This window comes from Momordica charantia (assembly GCF_013281855.1).
Source record: "Momordica charantia cultivar OHB3-1 chromosome 5 unlocalized genomic scaffold, Mcharantia_2.0 BLBB01000005.1, whole genome shotgun sequence".
NCBI classification, from domain to species: Eukaryota; Viridiplantae; Streptophyta; class Magnoliopsida; order Cucurbitales; family Cucurbitaceae; genus Momordica; species Momordica charantia.
The window spans coordinates 22,324,666-22,347,243 of record NW_028275163.1 but is presented as its reverse complement, the minus strand read 5'-3'; the positions used below and the strand labels follow the sequence as shown (position 1 = coordinate 22,347,243).

The following is a 22,578-nucleotide window of genomic DNA, read 5'->3' as shown; positions in this document are numbered from 1 at the left end:
TCATACAAATGTCAATAGGAATATCGATAAAATGTCAATATATATCGATAGATATTTTTTAAAAATTTATAAAAATAAAAAATTCTTAAAAATTATTTAAATTAATAAAGAAGTGTCTCGTCAAAATAATTGTATTAATATTATGTCTACGTTAATAAGATTTTTTTTTTTGATATTTTTGATATTTTTATTGATATTTTTGCAAAAATATGAAAATATCTGTTTATCTTTGTGTCGATGACAAACCACGCAAGTGTAGATGGAAATGGAGGGATATTTATGATCATGTTTATGAGACTTTTTTGGAAAAAATAGGAGACCGACCAAATTTATAATTTGTAATTTATAAGCAAAGGAATAAAAAATCCAACAAACCTTATAAAGACTTAACTTGACATTTGTTGATGGAGTACGTCAGAGAGGCAAAACGAGGACGCCGACGGCGACTGCCACGTCACGGCCCCACGACTGTGACGCCCTTTCGGTGGATTCCATCACTTTTCAATTCCAATTCTCTTCTTTTTAATTCTCCCTTTCCACCGTCTCTCCGCCGCATCCCCTTAATTTCTACTCCACAAAATGGACTCTTCCGCCCCCGCCGCCGCCTCCGGCTATCTTCTCCGGCAGTCGTCTTCTTCCAGCCACCACTTTCTCCACCTCTTCTCATCCCCGCCGCCGTCCTCCTATCCTCCTCCCTCCGACGCCGCCGCCAGCGACGAGTTCAACGAATCAGAGGTCTTCTGGACCGGCGATTTCGCCCTATCCAATAACCGTCAGTTCCGCTCCAGAATCTCTAGAGACGATGGCGGCTCCAGTTCCGGAAATTCAGGCGTTCTCGCGGCGTTAACCGATGACTTCGATGGCGATCGCAAACAGAGAGTCGGAATCGGAACGGTTCTGACTCGAGGAAATTCGATTTCGGCAGCGATATCCCCCTCCTCGTCGCGATCGATTCCCAGGCCGCTGCAGAATGTCAGAGAATACTCTCAATCCGTGCCTTCTTCGAGAAAGTTTCAGCAATCGGCTCCGATTAACGTGCCTGCGATGAGGAAACAGAGGAACGGCGATATTGTTGCGGAGGAGGAGGAGATGCTGCCGCCGCACGAGATCGTGGCGAGAGGCTCCGGCGTGTCGCCGAAAACCACGTTCTCGGTGCTGGAAGGCGTAGGGAGGACTCTGAAAGGGAGGGATCTACGCCGAGTAAGAAACGCCGTATGGCACAAAACAGGATTTCTTGATTGAATTCGATTCCAATAGATTTTGATTTTGATTTCGATTTGGATTTACATTTTCCCCCGATCTGAAGGGGAAGCGTTCTGTGTTTTTCGGTTGGGATGCTCTCCTCTGTTCAATCATTAATTCTCTGCTTAGTTTTTCCCCATTCTTCTTCTTTTTCTTCTTCTAGGGTTTAGTTGTTAAGAAGTGAACTAATGGGATGAATGAACTATAGAATTTTAATGGTTTTTGAGTTCTTGGTGTCTGTATCTGAAGGGTTTTCCTGTAGATTTTGATTAGTTGGGTGTGTTTAGACAATCATAAGGTTCAAGAAATTTCAATTTTAGTATCAAATTTCTTATGATGACTACTTGGAAACGAGAATCATTTTGTTTTTGCAGAGGCTTGCTTTTTTTTCCTTCTTTTTTTTGAGTTACTCCAACAGAGATTCAAACTCATGAATATTTTTCAGTTGGAGATAAGTCCTTTAACAATATATTGAAAATTAGAAATTTATTTGACAAAATATTACTCTTCCAAGTACAGCCACATCACCAAAGTGCATTATTAGGGGAAAAAAAAAATTCTAATTTAGCATTATTAGGAAAAAAAAAAAGTGCATGAAACGAAAGCCTCATGTTTTTTTGGTTATTATTATAATTATTATTAACTTTGTTATATTGTCAACAAAACTTAATCGGGTAGGTACTTATTTTAGTTAATTTAAAAATATGGGATAAATTCTATTCTAAATTTTCCTTTGCGAAAAAAAAACCTTTATTTTTAAATTTAAAAATTCAGACTTATTATTTAAAAAAATAAAAAACATTATGGAGGCCAAAACTTGAAGTACCAAATCTCCATTTATGCAAGAAGCCAAAATTGACAGAAACCAAATTGGTCGGTCAGTTAAATTTTGTCGAATAACAGTTGAAGGCAGTCAACTTTGTCGTCGATCAATTTTGTCAATTCCCAAAAAAAAAAAAAATCAATTTTCAAAATTTATTTTTTCAAATGAAATGAGGATGTTTAAAATGCAGGATTATCAACTCCCAATCTCATCCTCCACGTCATCTCTGGCTATGAATTGCATTCATATTTTCCACTATATTTCTTTAAATTAAATAACAATTATACATTAAACCAAATTCAAAGTCATTTTTAAATAATAATAATAATTCAATTCCTATTTTCCACTGTATTTCTTAATCCAATTACAAAGGGTTTCTAATAATGAGAATTGTTAAGACAGCACACCAAGTCTTCTACAGCTGGCTGACTACGTGGCAGTGATTTACTATGAATTCTTGCATTTCTGGTGTGGTGAGTGTTTAGCTGTTCATTACTGGTATTAGCAATTTTAGTTTCTGTTTTACTTAAAACGGCAGTTTCATTGTGTAATAGGAGTTTTTTCTCAAGTCTATATAAATCATTTTTTTCTGTAATCCTCAGTTTTAGAATAATGAGAAGGGACTTGAGTTTCTCCTAAATTTCTGGTTCATGATTTCTTTTGCTAAGAACGAAGGGAAAATGTTGTGGTGTCCAAATAAAGAATTATAATTCAGAAAACTATGATGAGATGGGAAAGAAGTCATACAGTTATGAGTTTTGGATACCACTTACACAATGAGATTGAAAGACCATTTCTGCCAGTTCTTTCTCCAACCAACAATGGAAATTCTTCATTCCTTCTGTCATGACAAAAATACAAGGTCTCGATTGCTGCATACACGGTCGATACAAACGGTACGAGTGTGTTAAAAGTAGTTAATAACCGAAAGCTTTAGTCTTTAACCGATGCTCGTAGAATTTTCACATCATGGATGGGTCTGTACCACAAGAAAACACAATTGAATTAGCCTCACTCAACTCATTTCTGCTAATATGATCTCACAACACTTTGGGAGACTGGCAAAAGTAACTTCATGAATAATATTGATATTGAGACTAAATATACAACTGCCATTCTTTTTAAAGTTTTAATTTCCCTCCTTTATGTATTGAACCATTGACTCTAATACACTAATAAGAGTGGGGTTTTATTTTCGATTAAGTCCTTACTACCTTGTGTCAAAATGCCATATGTGAATTGAAATTTTTAATTAAGGATGAAATTGAATGATGGTATATCAGCTCATGGACATGATGCCAAAGAAAGATCAGAGATGGTACCAGTACCAGAATTCTAGCATCGGCTGTTTCAGTTAGAGCATACAGTGAAGAAAAATCCATCAATCTAAGCAGTCTTGAACATTTGTACATTGGTCTTGAGTTTGAAAATCGACCTCTCTAAGTAAGTTTTTCATCTGGCGTTGATATTGAGAGAATTTTCTAAGTTTTTCATCTGGCATTGATATTGAAGAGAACTTTCTAAAAGCAAGATACTGGAATCAGATACAGTCCGAGGAATTTTTTTATTTTTATTTTTTGGGAACTTAGATCTTATATCTGAGTGGAATTGGAGATTTCTTCATAAGCATGGATTGCACTGAAATGATTGGTTCCTCAAAGATATAAAAGATGGAATTCATGGACTTCAGTTTCTAAATGTACTCAAGGTGGATTAATTTAATTTTATTTTTTTGATAAGAAACAACTTCATTGATGATTGAAATTACAAAAGGGGAAAATCCACAAAAAAAACCAAAGGAGTTACAGAAAGTGGATAATGTATCAAGAGTTCCCTTTCGGGGAGAAGTGATGATTGGGAGATATAAGGTTTAGGACTCCAGGAAGATTACTATCAGAGCCAGGGACCTGGGGTTAGGAGCCCACCATGGTTCCGTCGACGAAGATTACAACCAAGGAAATATTGTTGAATAGAAATACCAAAATTGTAACTTGCATTTTAGAAGGGGGTTTATTGAATGAAAGAGCTTGAAAACTGGTTTCCCCTTTCATATTTGCTTTGCATTGTACCGTTGAATACCTTACTTGGCACAAAATGATGGACTTTAGAACCTTGTAGTCCTATACTCATAACTCCCTCTTCACTCACCGCCCCATTCTCTTCCAATTGTGGATTCCCTTACAGTTAAGACTATTTAGAAAGTTACTAGCTGAAAATTAAATTCTCTCTGTGATATTTGGAGTTCAGCATTGGGCGGTATAAATACAGTAAATAAGAAAAGTCGAAAGAAGTTCCTTACAATGGTCCTATCCCAAACTGGACTGGTTTGTGCAATAGTTCTATGAAGGACTAAAACCCTTAGCTAATATAAACCTCTTGGCAGGAAGGTGGCTAGCTTATCTACCTTTTTTGTACTTCTCTTTTTATTGGAGTGGAACTTGTTTCTTATCATAAAAATGTTTCTCCTCGGCATCAAAATATCAGAGAACTCAGAGATTTGTAAGCCTTTTCAATCAAATCCAGTGTTTTGCAGTCAGTCATAGTACTAGAAATATGGGGATATAGCAAATGAGAAGGATACCTATCATTGTTATCAGTTTGTACACTGCCAAGCCTTTTGATTATTTCCATTCCCCTACAAACTCTTCCAAAGATTGAGTGCTTTCCTGGACATAGAGAAGAATGCATTTAAGAAATATTAGAATTCAACAAACTTAAGCAGCAGGTTTAATTTCTGGAGTGCAGAAAGCTTCAACCATACACTCATTGGTCCAATCGGTCATGCACTATAAAAGTTTAAAGATCAGTACAAAGACCTAAAAATTGAAACACTGAGGCAGTTAATACTTGATAAAGTACTTAAAGTCGACAGATAGCGTGTTCGATCCTCCTGGTGCTGCTTTCATTCAAAAAGGTACTTAAAGTTGACAGATTTCAAGTACTTCATTCTCCTGACCTCGAACAAACCAAAATGATCTAGAAACCTATAACTCATATTTGAAAATCTATATCATTTGTGCTACATCATCATAGATTCATATACATGCATCTGGAATCAACGTAGACTCATGAAATTAGTCGGGAATAAATGAAGCTCCTATTGAATCTCCCTGAGTCAACATTCATTCTACTAAGTCGATGTAGAATCTCAAATACTAAAGGAGCCATTTTAAATCATTTCCTCTTGAATGCACATAAATTGATTGGCATAACTTTAAAAAAGAAAGAGAGAGAAAGAATAACTAGAAAAGTGCTTACCATCTAAGGATGGGCAAGGAGCAAGGGTGATAAAGAATTGGCTTCCATTTGTATCAGGACCAGCATTTGCCATCGATAAAATACCAGCTCCAGTATGCTTCAACTCTGGTTTAATTTCATCCTCAAACTTCTTACTGAGACACATCAACGCCTCATAAAACTCAATTACTTAACACCTTATAATGAAGACTCGAGTACTTAACCATGTAAAAATCAGCAAAAGAGTCACATGATGAAATAAGAAGAATTAAACCTAAAACCATTGACAGAGAAATGAAATAACACATACCCATAAATAGATTCCCCTCCCCGTCCTGTTCCAGTGGGATCTCCACCTTGAACTATAAAATCCTATACAAAACAGAGAGTGTGCTTGAACCTTAAGAGAACAACCTGGAGCTAATAACAGCCTTCGCAGGAGAGACAAACCTTAATAATCCGGTGGAATTTGACATTGTCGTAATAACCTCGCCGAGAAAGTTCGATGAAGTTTCTACATGTTCTCGGGGCGTGTTTGAAGTAAAGCTACAATCAAACGGTCAATTAACAGAAGATCTTAATAAGTTTCTTTTCAACTTTTCCAGTTTCTCAAGTAACGAGAAAGAGTAAAGCTAAATTCAAGCTTAATGGAGAAGAAAAAAAGAGTACCTCGACGGTGAAAGAACCCATAGAAGTCTCCAGAGTAACCTCCGGCGGCCCTCCTTCGGCGGTCGCCCACATCGTCGCCGCACAGCAAATTTTCCAAATCGGAGAAATTTTCGCGAGAGGGAGGGAAGAAGAAGAGATGGAAAATCATGGGCTTGGGCTTGGGCTTTGCCGATGTCCTAAAATGGGCCGGGCTTTTACTGGGCCAGGCCCATTTCAATTACAAGAACGACGGCGTACCTCCGGCGACAACCGTCGAGTTAAAAAATATTGGGTTTTCAGAGAATCAAAAACGAAGAAGCGTGAACTTGAAGACATTGGATTTTGAAATGAGACCGGAGCCTCCGAATGGGTCCGCGGGCGTGCCGGAGATCTTCGGCGGCGGGATCTACGGCGCGATCAGACGGGCAGTCGTGATCGGAAATGGCTTCCCCGGCGCGGAAAATCAGTGTCTCGGTTTGGTTCGTGCTCTCGGCCTTTCAGGTCGGCATTCTCTCTACGTGAGTACATTGTTGTTTCCATTCCACAATCATTTGTATGAAGTATACCTTTACGAAATCAATTTATTGGTGACGCTGAATTTTAGTTTCTGTGTCAAGTTTCTAACCAGAATAGCCCAGTTCATTCAATCTCTTTAAGAGTTCTATGCTGTGATGTTTGTGTATTCGTTTAATCCTTTTTCACTCTGTTTTTGTATCTTACTTTCACTCTTAGATTTCTGATGGATAAGGTATAGGAGATACATCAATTAATGCATGTCAAAAGTCAGGTTTCTGTTTTTGAAAATTGTGCTTGATTCTTCACAAGAATCAATTTCTTTGATATGGTTTTTACCTACTTAAATCCTAACCAAATTTTAAAAACAAAAACAAGTCTTAAAAAACTATTTTCTTTGCTTTTAAAATTTAAGCTTGCATTTTGAAAGTGTTTTAAAATAGTAAATAATAGAACAAAAAAGCACATGCATAGATGAAATTAGTGTTTATAAGCTTAATTTTTAAAAACAAAATGATTTTTGTACAGGTTTAAACGACTCAAATTTATGTATGTTTGTGCAGCGGGTTTTGAGGCCACGGGGAGGGATCAATGAGTGGCTTCATTGGCTCCCAGTTTCTGTTCACAAGAAATTAGACCATTTTATCAGGCAAATTTTTGGTGGTTCCGGCTTAAAAGTTGAAGGGAAGAAAGGGATGCCTCTGCTGGGCAAGAAAAATGGTAATGATTGCTCATTCATCACAACTCATTTAGAGAATATGTTAATAGCTAGTTATGAGTTGAACTAATTATAAGTTGATAACCATGATTCTTTGAAAGTGAAGCTGACATAGGGGTTATCAACTGATCTTTTGCCTAACTGCTACTTATCAGTTTGCGGATCTTACTTGAACAAGATTTGTTCTATAGATTGTACCTTCGTGTCCTTGAGTTCTAAAGTAAGCCAATATAATTGGGGTTGAAGAGGCCGATACAAAATATGCACTAATAAAATCTTTTAATTACAAGAAACTTAATCCATTATTTGAACTTGATCCTTTAAACACCCAATGTCAGACACTGAAAGCTATTCCTGATGAGTATTTGCAGGCTTATTACACGTCTTAGAAGCTGATGCAAAACAAATTGCAAAAGTGGCACGGGAAACGTTTGATCAGTACGTTCCTTATGTTCTCTCTTATCTTATGATTTGTTGGGAACTTTTGTGGAATATAATACATTGTATGTGAGATTCCCTTTACTGCCATGTCCGATTCTTGAGGTTATGACTAGTTGACAACTGTTCCTCAAATAAATATTTGACTCCTTTATCACATATATAGTTTGGCAACTATTGGACTTATTCCCAGTAGAGTGATTTCATTCAATTGAATGATTACTTATTAGCCCCAAAGGCTAAAATGAGGAGGTCCTACTAAACTTCAGTGCTAATTCAAATTGTTCGCTTAATGTGCTACCCTATAATTTTTATTATTAGGTATGGCCCGTTGCTCGTAATCGCATCTGGCCGAGATACAATTTCGATTGCCAGCTCTATTAAACGGTTTGCTCCAGAAAATGTATTTGTTGTCCAGGTGAAACCCCCTTCTCTCTAAAATCCCCTTAAAAGGGACTGTGGTGGACTGAAATTGTTGAGATAGTCAGTTGTGGGCTCTTATTTTATATATGGAGCCTTATTCTCTATGCTCTTTTAACATTAATAACAGCTGACTCTACTGGTTTATGTAATGTATTGTTTCAGATTCAACATCCGAGATCTCGGCTAGATAGATTTGATTTGGTGATTGCTCCTCGTCATGATTATTACTCGTTGAATCCTCAAGCACGACAACAGATTCCTTGGTTGGTTCGCCGGTGGATTACTCCTTGTGAACCTCCTGGAAAAAATGTGGCAAGTATCTTGGCTCTGCACATGTATTTGATGCCATAAACAGCTCAAGAGAAATGATGGTAATTTTTTCTTGATTGTTACATTTGTTCATCATTGGAACCTTGATATACAGGTTCTTACTGTTGGAGCTCTTCATCAGGCTGATTTTGCTGCACTTAGAAGTGCAGCTTCTGCTTGGCATGAGGAACTGGCTTCTCTTCCAAAACCACTGCTTGTGGTTAATATTGGAGGCCCATCAAGTAAGGCATGCTTCATTTGATAACCATTTGTTTTTAGTTTTCTATTTTTAAAATTATGCTTACTTCCTCACAATTTGTATGTTATGTTTTTTTTATTCTCTGAAAACACATTTGAATTTTTAGCCAAACTCACAAACAGAAACAAGTCTTTTAAAACTATGTTCTTTTAGTTTTTAAAATTTGGCTTTATATTGAAAACACCTTTGAAAATTAGATAACAAAACAAACATATAGGTGGAACTATGTTTACAAGCTTAATTTTTATAAACAGAAAACAACCATCAAACCAGGCATAAATTTTTTACTTTTGGTTTTAAAGGAGTATGAGAAAGGATATTGACCAAGATCGCGTCCAAAACTTGCTCAAAATTGTCCCTTTTTAAAAAATTATATTCAAGAAAAGATTATTATAAAAAACTTATAGAATTAGAGGAGCTCCTTCCCTCGGACGAAATGCTAAAGAAATACCCATAAACACAAGTATATTACCTTCCTATTGGAGTCCACGAAGATACAATCCAGTTGATCAGGATATGAGGGATTGTATCCAGACAATTTTGAATTTCTCATATCGTGTTTTTTTTTCTCTTTTCCCTTTGCAAATCTGACCTGTTCCCATGTTGATCTTTCTCCTGCCTGCCTTGCTTTTGATAGATTGGCCCTACCTTGCATCTATATGATCTTTACAGGCAATTGTCGATACGGTGTCGATCTTGCAAAGCAGTTAGCTACTATGTTGCAAAATGTTCTTTGGAGCTGTGGAAGTGTTCGGATCTCGTTCTCACGTCGAACCCCAAAGAAGGTGTCCATTGATATCTAATCGCTTGAAATATTTCCCTTCTCGGATTTGGTAATTATATCTCCTGGTATGATATTATTAGGTATCCAAACTCTTGATGGAAGAATTCAATACCCATCCTAAAGTATACATTTGGGATGGTGAAGGTACTTCAGTTGCCTTGTTATTCAGAAAACATATATGATAATTATTGTATATCATAGAAGTTTGCCTAAGATTTTTATTCATTTTTTGTTACACAGGACCGAATCCGCATCTCGGGCACTTAGCCTGGGCTGATGCATTTGTAATAACGGCTGACTCAGTAAGTATGTTGAGTGAGGCTTGCAGTATTGGGTATGTTTGAAGTACAAGTTGCATTCTTGAAACTAATGTGGTTCAGAACATCGTTCATATTGAAGTTCTTCTGTTTGACATGTGTATGATTTCGAAAGGAAACCCGTCTACGTGATTGGAGCGGATCGATGCACGTGGAAGTTTGCAGACTTCCAAAAGTCCCTGGCTGAACGAGGAGTAGTCAGACCGTTCACTGGTAAAGAAGATGTGAGTTGAGTTATCTCAAGTTTTCAGGATTCATTTAATAGAACTATAACTTGTGCACTACATTTAGAAGTCTTAGTTTATAGGTTAAGTTTATAACTATTCTTAACACTTCTTCACGTGAGCCGTCGGCTCAGATATTAATTTAATTTTCAAAGTCCAATACATGAACGGTAATATCAACTGGGGGAAGAAATGATTGCATATGGATTCAAACTTAGGAACTTTTGCTCTAATATCATATTGAATCTGCTAAACTAAATAACTTTAGCCAATAGGTCAGGTTTACATATGTTCTTAAAAAATCTAAACATGAATGCATATATTCAATAATCCCGTGGTTTCCTTTCAATCGTTATTACATAGACGTTACAGATCAAACCTTTCCTGACAGATATCAGGAAGTTGGAGCTACTCACCCCTAAACGACACTGCAGAGGCTGCAAATCGGGTACATTCAGCACTCGTCGCACGCGGGTGGAGAATTCATACATGATTGACAATGTGAAGCTTAGCCTTGGCCAAACTCTGCTTGGAATTTTTTCCATCTCCAGGCAGTTTTTAATGCATTTATTTATTTACTTGCTGACCCCCTCTTTTTCGGGTTCTCATGTCGAGCATCTGTAACGTTTCTGCTTCTGTTCGATTTCTTTTCGAAGCATTTGAAAGCTGTTTACAGAAATCAAGCAATTGTATTGTCCTGGATTTGTGGGTATTGTAATCTTATATTGAGTGGTTTATTGTTGTTTGATATCCATTTTAGCCAATGAACCTTAGATGAAACATTAGCATACCATTTTTGCCATCAGAAAAATATGTACCGAATATTATTATTTGCATTAATCCTATATTTGGTCGAAAAACTTTTGAAGTGAATATAATTTTGATGTCTAAACTTTCAAACATTTTGTTGTACTCCAAGAGCTTTACATAACTTACCATTTTAGGGCTCATTTAATAACGCTTGGGTTTTTGTTTTTTTTGTTTTGTTTTCGTTTCTTCCTTTTTATGTCATACTATAAATAAAAATGATAAAATAATAATTTTATTTATGAGTTAAAATAACTGAAAATAAAAAAAAATACAAAACTTGTTTTTATTGTTTCTAAAATTTATATACAATTTTGAAAAATGTTTCTTAAAAAACAAGAGAGTTCATTTGTTATCGTTTCTTAGTTTCTTTTAATAAATAAAAAAAGAAACTGTGTTGGGAAATTGTTTCTTTTTTTCTTTGTTTTTTTTTAACTGAAGAAAGAAATAGAAACATGTTTAATAACTATTTATTGTTTCTCACAATAAATTTAATTTTAATATTTCTTAAAAATGAGAAATCAAGACATAGAGACAAAAACAATGGTCAAATACTTATGTTCCTCAAAATGTTGAAAAATAAGAGACAAGAAAAGATAACATTGTTAAGGAATCTAAATGTTCATGTTTATTGTTTATCAAAGTCAAGACACATCAACATTATTAAACGATCCAACATAATCAATATGATTTATAAAAATCAAAAGCAAGATTAGCTAGTAAATCAACTGCTTTTGCATGATGCAATGCAATATGACTTTTTTTTTTCTTTCTTCCAGATCTTTATTATGCACCTAAACTTTTATGATTAAGAAAGTTGTTGGTCCTAGCATGAATCATGGCTGGATAAGGGAAAACAAGGTGGTTTAGTTGGTTAATTAAAGAGATTTAAGGGCTTATTCCTTAGTTAATTAAAGACTTTTGGTTGGTGTGATTTAATTTTAGGCCAAACAAATGCTATCTAATTGGACATTATTTGTTTGGTTTTAATTTGTCCAATGTATTTGTATTGTATGATTCTAATTTATTTTTCTCAATTTGTTATGGTAAAAGTTCTTTTAAGTGGTGTTAAATGCATTAGTTTTTTTGGCCAAATGTATATAAGTTTTGGTATAATAACAACTAACCAGCTTAGGTGTGTTCCATTGTATATGAGTAAAAGAGAAGATGATAATGAGATTATTAAACAAATTTGAGAAATTGATTACACCAGTTGAAATCGATCAAATTGATGTTGGTTGGTTGGATCGACTTAATCAGTTGGTCGATTGGAGAAGTTGAAAATGCTTAAATTGATTGATTCATCAGCGTTCAAAGGGGAAAAAAAAAACTTTACTTAAGTATATGATGCTGCAAATAACAATCTTGTTACTCATTTCTTTGTTATTCCTTATTTCTCAATAACACTATAATATTTTAACAAATAAACATAAATTTAATTGGTATATTTTAATATTATTTATGACATGATATATTTCTCAATATGTCAAATTATATTGATATTGTATTAATTTATCAGGATATCTTTCCTATCATCGTGACATATTCACTGATCTATCAAACTATCTGTCACATCATAATAATTTAGTCAAAATTCATTTAACAATAAATATGTCACGTTAATTGCAATTAAGTATAATTTTAACTTTGAGAGTTTAATAAAACATTTAAATAAATATATGTTATAAATATATGATTTTCTTTTTCCAGCATTGTATCTTCATTCTCCACCTGCTTTATTATGGAAAAAGATTAATTTAAAGTCAAATAGGTTAAGAACCTTCTGCAACAACTCCCCCATGAGTTTCTTCAATTTGCTCCATTATCTCCTTCACATAAATTCTTAAAATAATTTCACTTTTTTTTCTCTTCCAACCAACCCCTTGATCTTCCTCCATTAAAGGACTGTTCTCAAGCTTCCATTTCCCCACCACATTACAGAGAACCATCTAAGAGTAAACTCTCTCTCAGTTTCACCTCTTATTAACTTCTTCCAAGGGCTCAGAATATGAACAACTCCGGCGACGCAACCGTCATCGACATGCCGAAAACCGGTGGCAGCAGCAAGAAGAAAGCGCTTGCTTCCGCCGCTCCCCGCCAAGAGAACGGCGGGTGGAAGCGGGGGCTCGCCGTGTTTGACTTTGTTCTGAGGCTTGGCGCCTTGGGCGCCGCCTTGGGTGCCGCCGCCGCCATGGGAACTAGCGACGAAACTCTTCCTTTCTTCACTCAGTTCTTTCAGTTTGAAGCTAGTTACGACGATCTACCCACTTTTCAGTAAGTGATCATCGTCGTGAGATCAAATTTTTATAGTTGAGACATTGTTCTAAAAATTTAAATCTATTCTCTATCATTTGAGCTTAGCTACGTTACAGTTTACATATTCAACATGCAAAATTTTTTATTCACCTAATAAAAACATGATATTTTCTACTTATATTAGTTGATTGTGTTGGTTGACTATTAGAGTTTTCGAGCACGTAGAAAATTCAAACTCTTATAGTATCATCTTTTGTTGAACCTTTTAGTAATAAACAATTGAAGGAGGATACTAAAAATATGAATTAAATTTATCGAGACAAACTTTTAAGTTTATGATTTAACGTCTCGGTGATGCAGATTCTTCCTTGTGGCCATGGGAATTGTCGGCGGTTACCTGGTTCTCTCCCTTCCGTTCTCTATCGTCTGCATCGTTCGCTCGACTGCAGTCGGAATCCGATTGCTCCTCATCATTCTCGACACTGTAAAAATTAACCAAATTTCCTTTTATCTTCATCCCTAACTCAAAAGAAAAAATAATAATAATTGAACATTGCTAAATAAAAATTGCAGGTGGCTCTCACATTGGCCACGTCAGCAGCCGGCGCCGCCGCCGCTATAGTGTACCTGGCCCACAGCGGCAACTCCGGCACCAACTGGCTGGCGATCTGCGACCAGTTCGGCGATTTCTGCCAGAAAGTGAGCGGCGCGGTGGTCGGATCCTTCATCGCGGTTTTTCTGATGATGTTCCTCATCTTGTTATCTGCTTTCGCCATCAGAAAGTCTCACTAATCGCCGCCGCTGCCGGCCGGACGGTGACCGCTCCGGTGTCTATGTGCTTTTGTTTAAATATTTTCCTTTCAAAGATCATTGGGTTGTAATTTTCTTTCTTGATCTCTTTTGCTTTGTAATTGGTTTTCTTTGGCTACGTATTACACTCTAATTTTTGTGATAAATCCATTTACTATTGTGGTTAATTAAAGCAATCAATAATTTCGCTAAAGGTTGGAAAATCAAAATCTCACCATCCTCGTCATGTTTAAAGTTAAAGAAAAACGATAACTTTTATAATAATAAGTAAAACGAACGTTGTAATTTGTAAATATTAAAAGTTGATAAATAAAATTAAACGGTTAAAAATACTACTTTCGTAGTTGGGTTCATTTTTGTCCTTCTATTTTTAAATGTCTATTTTGCTACCTATAAATTTAACTTATTCATGTATTTTTAAATATTCATTTTTATTTTTATACTTTTAAAAAGGGATTATTTTGATTATTGTTTGTAAAATTTTAACACAAATTCTATGCTTAGCAAAAATCTTTTAATATATACGAACTTATTACTACATTTGAAGAAATATATTGAATATATAATGTCATATTGAAATTGTGATCAAAAAATGGAAAAAAATAAAATCAAGAGACCAAACCAAAACGATCCCTTTCTAAAAAAAAAATAATAGAGACAAAAACGACATTTTGAAAGTACGTAAAATAAAGAGAAGTTAAAAGTACAAGGATTAAGACAAAAATTGACATTTTGAATATATGAGTCAAAATAAACAAAAACTAAAATTATAAGGACCAAAATATAGTTTTAACTGAATCGAATATTGATGAAGTATTGATAATCAAATACCAAGAAGTAAGGAAAAATTAGTTCCCTACTCAAAGTTGAACACTCTAAAAAAACGTTAATTAAACCTAACTTGAATATTCGAGACTTACCATCTAAATCAAGAATTTCAAACGATGAACTCGAAGCTAAAAGACACCGAGTATTCTTTTTGAAACTTCTGATCCCAAGTTGATTAAAAATGTATTTTTATCATAATTTTTATTTGTAAACTTAGAATTCAGCCTTGGGCCTGCCCCAGTACATGGTGGAATTGGGCCCTGCATCTTTTTATACGACCACTCCTCGCCGCCGCCGCTCCAATCAAACCTCCGGCCGCCGCTCTCTCCACCAAAATTGCTAGAAGATGCACTCATAGTATCACTGTGATACTACTACCATGGCGGCGATTAGGAAAACAGCGATGGCAGTAAACTCCAGTCGTCGTGTTCTTCCCTCTCTATTTCCGCCGTCTCGTCTCGTCTCTTACAGAGGCATAGCTTCGAAGCTTTTTGTTGGAGGTAAATTCGACGTTCCTCCTCTCTAATTTTCCGATTCATCATGTCCGATTACCTTTGAAGTTTACATTTGAAAATTGAAATCACTCTGTTTGCCGCGAATTTTCTTTGCTGATTAACTGTTCCTCTGGATCCGTGGATTGAGCTAGCTGTATAGTCTGTACGAGACTATGAATTGTTTGAAGTAAGGTCTCTGAGATGTCCGCGCGTTATGTTTTGTGAAGTATAATATTTGTTTTAACATCACAAGTGAAACTGTAACTATATAAATGTGAGCTTCTGTACCGATTTACAATTAAGATCGTGGAAAAATTTGGAGAAAACTTATTTGAAGTTTGCAATTAAGATATATGTATTTATATTCGTCTCAAAATTGATATCTGTTCTGTATACTGTAAAGGATAAACGTCTAATTGATATGTATATGTTTTTTTGAAAGAAACAATTTCATTGATGTATGAAATTACAAAAGTCTCGTAGGATTGATATGTATACTCTGTCCTTTTATTTCCTAATAATGATATCAAAGATCAAAATGATGGATAGATGTGAAAGGAATGTAAAGGATTTATAGAAGGAAAAGAAAAAAGGTGCAAGTTGCCATCAGATCTATGTGATACCTGGCTCCACTAGTTAGAGCTTCCTTAGCTAAACTAGGAGTCTTATGTCCGCAAGCACCAAGCCAAGAGGTCTTCCTCTTCATCTTTCTTACCGTTCTTTTTGCCACTCAACATTGCATGCGGATCGCTAAGTTCCTAAGCTCCAATAGCTAGAATGTTAATGTAACCCTGCCAAGACACTGTGGCATTGCTTCAATGCTATGACTTCGACTTGAATATCAACCTTCAGACCATATTTATCTTATGCATTTTTTTTTTTAAATAATAAGATTCATCATAAGCAATTATGCCCAAACCAGTTCGCCACTTGCTGAAATCCATGCAGCATCCCCGATCATATTAAAGTTATTGACCCTAGCATTGGAGAAAATGGATATGAAGGGAGCTCTCATTGCTTCTAGTGCCTTCTCATTTGGAATATTTTCCAGGTTATTCAGATAGGTTTAGGCCCACCTACAGTTTGTGTATTTGTTTGAATTGTTGTACAAAGCATTATTGCTTTCTTGCCACACGGCCAAAGATACAATTATAAAAAAATTAAAATTATGTGGTAAATGTTTCTTCTCATCCTTTTCCTTTTTCTTCAAGCATAGGGTGTGTAGATAATGCTATTCCTCTTGATAGGAGAAGTTCTTTGCCTTTGAATTAGTGTTTAGGTGGGGTTCCCCAAGGGGAAGGGACTTCAAGATCGGGTTTTGAATGAATGGTCAAGCCTTAATGGCTGCTTATCACTTTGCTGGTGCTTTGCCTCAAAAGAGTCCGGTAAAGGAATGAAGGTTAGGAAAATGGGTGTAATCAGTCAAAAAGGAGGCACTTCTAGGAAGAGAGTAAGAGAATCAAGGAATTTAGCTTGCTCCATAAACTATAATGGTAAACTTGCTTCATTTCGAGTTAGGGACTTCTCTGTTTCTTGATGAAGATCTAAGGGGTTTTAAGGATGTTGAAGGTTCTTGCAAGGAGGTGTAGGGTTGGCCCATTTTAGCGATTCTCTCTAGGTGTCAATGACTAAATTATTCATAATTTTCCTTTTAGGTTTGATTCTTAAGAATAGAAACCTTCTTTTGTAATATTGGCTCCTTGTTGGGCTTGCCTTTTTGTATGATCCTTGCTTTTGAGACATCAACATTATCTTGGTTTTTACTTGGATGGGAAGAAAAAGTGGGCGACCGACTTGTTGAAGAACCATGGTCAATTTACTAAGATGCTTTCATTTTTGTGTCCTGAAATTGGAAGTGAAACATCTTTCTTCCTATAGCTTCAATTGTTAGTTCCTCCCATCTCCGAATTTATCTTAGCACTTTCTTGACAGTTCAGTATTTACGTTCCTGTGTCTTAGAATTTTCCCCACTAATGTTACCTCTTTTGAGTTTGCTGCAATTTAGCTTGTTCCTCTTCTTCCTTGAGCATGAACTCCCTGAATCTATCTGTAAGTGTATTGGAAGACCAACTTTGGTTGCCATTGCTTATTGTCTTTGACAACCAAAACCGTCCATTAAGCATTGGAAAAAGCTCACAAAGAAGAAGCTCTCTTCAATTCTCTTAAGAAGAAAACCTAAAGAGACCAAGAATATATATGCACCTTAAACTTTTCAAATCTAGGATGTGTTAAGTTCTTCAAGTTGAAAATAATCTGCTGGATGTCATTTATGGGTGATATACATTCCTTGATTGTCGCAAACTGTTAGTGTGGCCTTGTTCTGCCAAACAGCCACACTAACTTCTCGTGTAATGGGATTTAGATTTTGAGGAACCAACCCCATTTTTATCCCTCTTTCACTGTTAACCCATGATCTCAAGTTGATTTCCCTTTCAGGCAGATTCTTACGTGTCACATTGATTAATAGAATTTCAAACTGTTCTTATGAAAAAGAATAGTCATTGTGTACAATAACGTTCTTGAGTTTTTTGCTATTTGATTACTTTTCAGTCTATACATATTTCAACTCCTTGTGTCTTATTGAAATCCTCTCTCTGGAATATTTTGCTTCAGGACTATCATTTTACACCACAGAAAAAGGATTATCAGAAGCTTTTTCTCAGTACGGTCAGGTCGTTGAAGGTGAGTTCCATTCAGACACTTTAGCTTTCATGTCTAACCATGGTAATTTAGTTTCATGGAGCATAACACAATTTTCTCAACTCCAGCTAAAGTTGTGATGAACAGAGTCTCTGATAGGTCAAAAGGATTCGGATTCGTCACCTTCGCATCCGAAGACGAAGCTCATAAAGCGCTGACAGATATGAATGGCAAAGTCTGCTAGCACTTCCCTCTATTTCATTACTTCTTTCATCCTAGAAATTTAAATCTAATGGTTTTCTGCTGCAGGCGTTGAACGGAAGGGTCATTTTTGTGGACTACGCAAAACCTGTAACCAGTTTTCGTGGCGAAATCCCTATAGCGAGAGGACCTCCCGAGGGAAAAACTGATAAATGATTGCTCTTATGTTCTGTCATTTATCAAAAGGACGTTAGCTGGAAAGGGAGGAAACAGATCCATGTAGCTGTGCGTGAAAAGTGTGATTCAGACATGTTCTTTCAGCAATGTGCTTCATGCCAGAGATGTGAAAGGCTTCAGGAATAAGAGGTTAGCACGCAGGAACCTTTAAAATTCAATGAAATTAGATTACCAAATTGATTTTTTTTTTTTGGTTTCTTATTAGTTATTAGTTAAGTATCTTATAAACTAAAGTTAAACTGATATTGAGATATTCTTCCATGTATTTTCTGAGTTTGCAGTTTGTGGTATTGTGATAGTATTCTTTCTTTTTGCAGCAATTAATCCTCTGGTTATATATAGGTTTAAGTTACTTTATCATGGTTAGTGTACTCTCAAAATGTTTTGAAAAATAATGAATTTTCAAGATATCTATTTTAATCCTTGAACTAAAAGAAACAATCATTTGATAATTGCTGTTATTTTGTCACCTAATATCTCAATACATACCCATCCTCTAATATATGCTCATTTCAGTCTTTTAAAAAGTTCAAAGACTAAATAGATATGTGAAAGTTTAGAAATTAAAATGGATTGAACTTGAAAGTTTAGGGCTCGTTTAATAACTATTTTCAAATTCACCGATGTGTTATTTTGTTACCTACTTTTTTAAAACATTTTCAAAATCTAAGCTAAATTTTAAAATCTAGGAAAAGTAGTTTTTAAGAACTTATTTTTGTTTTCGAAATTGTGGTTTTTAAAAATGGAAAAACATACCTGAGAAAATTTGTTTAGTGAAAAACATACCACAAGGCTACAAATATCCACATCCACATCACATGTCCAAGTACTTCCGTAACCATTTGGGAGAGGAAGAAATCCATGTGTCTGATAAACCAGACTCCACACCTCTAGTTGCTAAGGCATGGGCTGCCACATTGTTGTTTGCCCAATTGATATGCACTAACCCTTACATGCAAGACTTTAGCCCAAATCTCTCATTTCCTCCCCCATAAACTTTCAATTTTATCCTTTTTAAACTTTGAACTTTAACTTCAATAAGTGTGACAATTTATTACCTCTACTAAATTAAATTTAAAATTGTCCCTAAAGCGACTGGTCGCTGGTAGGGGTGAATATTGGTTGGTTGGTATCGATATTGTATCGTAATCGACACTAAAAATTGTCCATTCAGTTTTGGTTGGTCGACCGGAAACTATAGATACTTTAAGGTTTGTACCAATTGATCAACCGTCCCTCGGTTCGACCGGTTTTGGGAGAGAATGGGAGGAAACAGGGGGAGATGAGAACTTAGAAAGAAGAGAGAATGAGAGGAAAAAGAGGGGAGGGAGTAGAGAGAGATTTCATGTTAGAAAAAAGAGAGAATTTGGTTCGACATGAATCACGTGAACAAGAGAGATGCCGTTTGTTGGAATGGCATTTTCCGCCACTCCGACCAACGTGTCGGTTTCCCCACCTGCAATTCGGTTTAAACCGACCGACCAACGTAGTTTGGTTGATTTTTCGGATTTATTTGTTCAACACATAAAACCATGTCAAAGAAATGCCCAAAACTAATCACAAAAACACAAGAAACATAGCCACAAAATCAAGCAAACACAAAACGTCTATATTTATAGACAGCTTAAATAACCAATACTTGCAAAAATAGTCTTATACAACTATAAGAAGAGTCATAGCTAAAGTTAGTCACAAATATTTTAAAAGAAATGAAAACTTAAATAACCGAGAGTATTAATTGCATCACGTATTTAATAAGTATATAGAAATCACAACGCTTATTCAGATTTAAACTTTATAGTTTAAGTCAATGAAATTGAAAGTTTAAGGTTAAAGTTGATTCACCCACCTCACCTAAGTCTATAATAAAAGTTAAAAATTCCCTTATTTTAGATTGGGCCGGGGCCGGGGCCGGGGCCGGGTTAACGACAGAAACTCTGAGGTTGAGATGGAAACTGCTAACTGCACCTCCCGTCGTTGTCTCTAAAATTACTATGGACTAGTTTTTGTTTTTGTGTTTTTTGTTCATTTGCAAGTAGGGGAAGCGAAAGAGACACAGAAATTTGTGGCTGTGGCCTGTGGGGGCGAGATTGTGTTGTCCCTTTTAGAAATGAAATTTGGGAAACGTGTTTTGCCTGCACAATCTTGGAGTTGGAGTTGGTAAAGAAAGTGGCAAATTTTAGATGATTTTTTTTCTTTTTAAATTTGTGGCTCCCAGCCTGCTTCTGTTCATGTCTCTCATCTTGTACATGAATTTGGGACACACTGATGATTGCCTCCACGTTTTTTTCATGCCTAAAAAACTCCCTATTTTTTGCTACCCAACTTTTCAAAAATACTTTCTAATAAGTTTCTAATACGTCTTTAAATTTTCAATTGTCTTTATTGTTGCTGATGAAGCGCTAAATTCAGTGTATGCATTGCATTGCTTAAGGATGATAATTTTTGCAAGTTGAGGTATTCTTAAATTGATGGAGTTGATGATAGAAATCTATTGGATACCAAATTGTTTAGTGTCACTATATTAAAAAAAATTTCTAATAAAACTATACATTTTTAAATTGTCCTTACTGTTATTGATGAAGTGCCAAATTGACACCATGTTAATTGTATTGGATTATGTGATAGATTAATTTTGGGCAGGTTCTTGTGTTTGGTGGGGTAAATGTTAAATTGATGGAGTTAATGATTGTGATCTTGGGTTACTTTTTTTTTTTTTAAAATAAAGTTATCGAAACTTTATCATATATTTTATTTATAAAAAGGGTAGGAAAGCCCTCCACTTAGAAGTGGACTTATTTGGACATGATTTTTGCTGCCCAAAAGTCCTTGTGGAAACTTTGAAATGGTTGAAAATTTAATTATATCCATCACCTTTAACCATTGAATTAGCACAACATTTGATTTGTTTTCGGAAGATGGAAGAGAAAATATGCCATTGGGAGATCCTTCTTTTGAAGAAAATTTAGTAGATCCTTTCAACAACAGAAGAAACTTGAAAAATGATTGAAGAAATATATTATATTTTTAATTATCATCTCTACCAAAATTTGACTGTCGAATCAGCACTCAACATTATTATATTATATTATATTATATTTCTTATGAATTATATAAACACTCGACATGACTTCTAAAGAAGACCAAACATTATTTTAAGATTTTAGTATTTTGTCTCTATAATTTGTGTTTGACTTCAATGTGTTCCCTCCCTAGAAGGAACCGTTTGATGCCTTGACAATTATGCTCCGTGGTTGGTGTCATTTAATATTATGTTTAGGTTCTGTTTATTTACCAAGAATCGGATTAGGAATGAATTAGAATGAAATCAATCGGATTGAGAATGTTATTCATTTAATGTCGTTGACTAGAAATTTTCTAAAATTGGAATCGAAATTAGAATTCCTTTCATGTTGTTTACTAAAATTGTTTGGAATCGGAATCAGATATATAAGAAGTACTAGGATATCCTTTCTACTTTCTAGTTAATTACAAATACGTTAAAATAGTAATAATTTTTACTTTATTTTATTACTATATTATTGATAGTAGATATATTTATTATAACAATCTATTTAATATTATAAATAATTAAAATAAAAATAAAATTTCATCAACTAAAATATCTTTTCATTTTATCATCATTTAAATATTATTAAAATTTATTATTCTAATATTTAATAATAATAAATTATATTTTTAAAAGATTTATTGATATTAATTAATAATAACAAAGTAAAATAAAAAAAACTAAAAAATTAAATATAAATTTATAACTTTTTATAATAAAATCATATCAACTGATAAAAATTGTATAAATGAAAAAGAAATGATAAAAGTATAAAATAATTAATTAAAAAAGTTATGAATCTCATTAATATACGAGAGAGAAAGGTAAAGGTAGTAAATTACTTAGAATAAAAACTTTGATTCCCAGTTATCCAAGAAAGAAAGAAGGAAATAAAGTAATTACAATAAATGTTTGGGGCCCATGAAATAAGAATGAGAATCAAATTAATGAAGGTGAATGAGATTACTAAAGTCGGTCTATTACGTTCATCTCATAAAAATGTTCAAAATTAAAACTAAACGAAACGACAAAGACCAGCAGTTGCGATGCCTATGCTATTTTCTTTCCTATAGAGCTTGGCCATGCCCAAATTCCTATCGAAAAACTAGTAAGTAGCATTTTCGTTCCCATAGCTTCAAAGCCAAAAAGAAAGTTTCTTCTGATTGAAAGGTTAAATTTGAAGTTGGTCCTACCATTCCTACAATTGGTAAACACCGTCAAGAGATTGGAAAAAAATCATTCCCATTATTATCATTCCTTGAAGTAAATATAACCTTAATGTGTCATTACATAGGTGACT

General features: G+C 34.8%; 5 protein-coding genes across 9 annotated transcripts; 4 read left to right on the top strand and 1 right to left on the bottom strand.

Annotated features, from left to right (window-relative positions):
* The first annotated feature begins 319 nt into the window (after positions 1-319).
* Positions 320-1,561, top strand: LOC111014325 (uncharacterized). Its single transcript, XM_022289009.2, has one exon. The coding sequence runs from the start codon at positions 580-582 to the stop codon at positions 1,240-1,242; it is 663 nt and encodes a 220-aa protein (XP_022144701.1). The 5' UTR covers positions 320-579; the 3' UTR covers positions 1,243-1,561.
* Positions 1,562-2,754: 1,193 nt separating this feature from the next.
* LOC111014252 (Cyclophilin-like peptidyl-prolyl cis-trans isomerase family protein) lies at positions 2,755-6,131 on the bottom strand. Its single transcript, XM_022288918.2, has 6 exons — positions 5,972-6,131; positions 5,753-5,848; positions 5,613-5,674; positions 5,324-5,457; positions 4,647-4,731; positions 2,755-3,044 (listed from the first exon to the last, which is right to left on the bottom strand). The coding sequence occupies exons 1-6, from the start codon at positions 6,041-6,043 to the stop codon at positions 2,999-3,001; spliced, it is 495 nt and encodes a 164-aa protein (XP_022144610.1). The 5' UTR covers positions 6,044-6,131; the 3' UTR covers positions 2,755-2,998.
* Positions 6,132-6,213: 82 nt separating this feature from the next.
* On the top strand, positions 6,214-10,685 carry LOC111014382 (mitochondrial fission protein ELM1). Of its 5 annotated transcripts, none has more exons than XM_022289088.2 (11): positions 6,214-6,468; positions 7,027-7,183; positions 7,553-7,619; positions 7,941-8,037; positions 8,205-8,354; positions 8,467-8,593; positions 9,283-9,395; positions 9,475-9,538; positions 9,635-9,696; positions 9,827-9,924; positions 10,327-10,463. In XM_022289088.2, the coding sequence occupies exons 1-10, from the start codon at positions 6,298-6,300 to the stop codon at positions 9,896-9,898; spliced, it is 1,080 nt and encodes a 359-aa protein (XP_022144780.1). In that variant the 5' UTR covers positions 6,214-6,297; the 3' UTR covers positions 9,899-9,924; positions 10,327-10,463. The 5 variants fall into 5 exon arrangements, with proteins under 5 accessions (XP_022144780.1, XP_022144776.1, XP_022144779.1 ...); XM_022289084.2 differs by having other exon boundaries at positions 6,216-6,468; positions 9,635-9,728; positions 10,327-10,685; XM_022289087.2 differs by having other exon boundaries at positions 6,219-6,468; positions 9,827-9,935; positions 10,327-10,466.
* Positions 10,686-12,630: 1,945 nt separating this feature from the next.
* Positions 12,631-13,926, top strand: LOC111014357 (casparian strip membrane protein 1-like). The gene is made up of 3 exons (XM_022289048.2): positions 12,631-13,016; positions 13,359-13,482; positions 13,572-13,926. Exons 1-3 carry the CDS (start codon positions 12,751-12,753, stop codon positions 13,788-13,790), a joined length of 609 nt encoding a protein of 202 aa, XP_022144740.2. The 5' UTR covers positions 12,631-12,750; the 3' UTR covers positions 13,791-13,926.
* A 909-nt stretch (positions 13,927-14,835) lies between these two features.
* LOC111014233 (RNA binding (RRM/RBD/RNP motifs) family protein) lies at positions 14,836-18,528 on the top strand. Its single transcript, XM_022288891.2, has 4 exons — positions 14,836-15,136; positions 17,744-17,812; positions 17,899-18,005; positions 18,080-18,528. Exons 1-4 carry the CDS (start codon positions 15,016-15,018, stop codon positions 18,185-18,187), a joined length of 405 nt encoding a protein of 134 aa, XP_022144583.1. The 5' UTR covers positions 14,836-15,015; the 3' UTR covers positions 18,188-18,528.
* The last annotated feature ends 4,050 nt before the right edge of the window (positions 18,529-22,578 follow it).

Excerpts from the sequence above, each read along its gene's own strand:
- LOC111014325 (XM_022289009.2), top strand. The coding sequence starts at position 580 with ATGGACTCTTCCGCCCCCGCCGCCGCCTCCGGCTATCTTCTCCGGCAG.
- LOC111014252 (XM_022288918.2), bottom strand. The coding sequence starts at position 6,043 with ATGTGGGCGACCGCCGAAGGAGGGCCGCCGGAGGTTACTCTGGAGACT. Across the intron at positions 5,675-5,752 it reads AATTCCACCGGATTATTAAG|GATTTTATAGTTCAAGGTGG; the intron begins GTTTGTCTCTCC and ends TGTTTTGTATAG. Across the intron at positions 4,732-5,323 it reads TCCTTGCCCATCCTTAGATG|GAAAGCACTCAATCTTTGGA; the intron begins GTAAGCACTTTT and ends CTCTATGTCCAG.
- LOC111014382 (XM_022289084.2), top strand. The coding sequence starts at position 6,298 with ATGAGACCGGAGCCTCCGAATGGGTCCGCGGGCGTGCCGGAGATCTTC. Across the intron at positions 8,594-9,282 it reads TAATATTGGAGGCCCATCAA|GCAATTGTCGATACGGTGTC; the intron begins GTAAGGCATGCT and ends TGATCTTTACAG. Across the intron at positions 9,539-9,634 it reads ATACATTTGGGATGGTGAAG|GACCGAATCCGCATCTCGGG; the intron begins GTACTTCAGTTG and ends TTTGTTACACAG.
- LOC111014357 (XM_022289048.2), top strand. The coding sequence starts at position 12,751 with ATGAACAACTCCGGCGACGCAACCGTCATCGACATGCCGAAAACCGGT. Across the intron at positions 13,017-13,358 it reads GACGATCTACCCACTTTTCA|ATTCTTCCTTGTGGCCATGG; the intron begins GTAAGTGATCAT and ends TCGGTGATGCAG. Across the intron at positions 13,483-13,571 it reads TCCTCATCATTCTCGACACT|GTGGCTCTCACATTGGCCAC; the intron begins GTAAAAATTAAC and ends TAAAAATTGCAG.
- LOC111014233 (XM_022288891.2), top strand. The coding sequence starts at position 15,016 with ATGGCGGCGATTAGGAAAACAGCGATGGCAGTAAACTCCAGTCGTCGT. Across the intron at positions 15,137-17,743 it reads TTCGAAGCTTTTTGTTGGAG|GACTATCATTTTACACCACA; the intron begins GTAAATTCGACG and ends ATTTTGCTTCAG. Across the intron at positions 18,006-18,079 it reads TGACAGATATGAATGGCAAA|GCGTTGAACGGAAGGGTCAT; the intron begins GTCTGCTAGCAC and ends TTTCTGCTGCAG.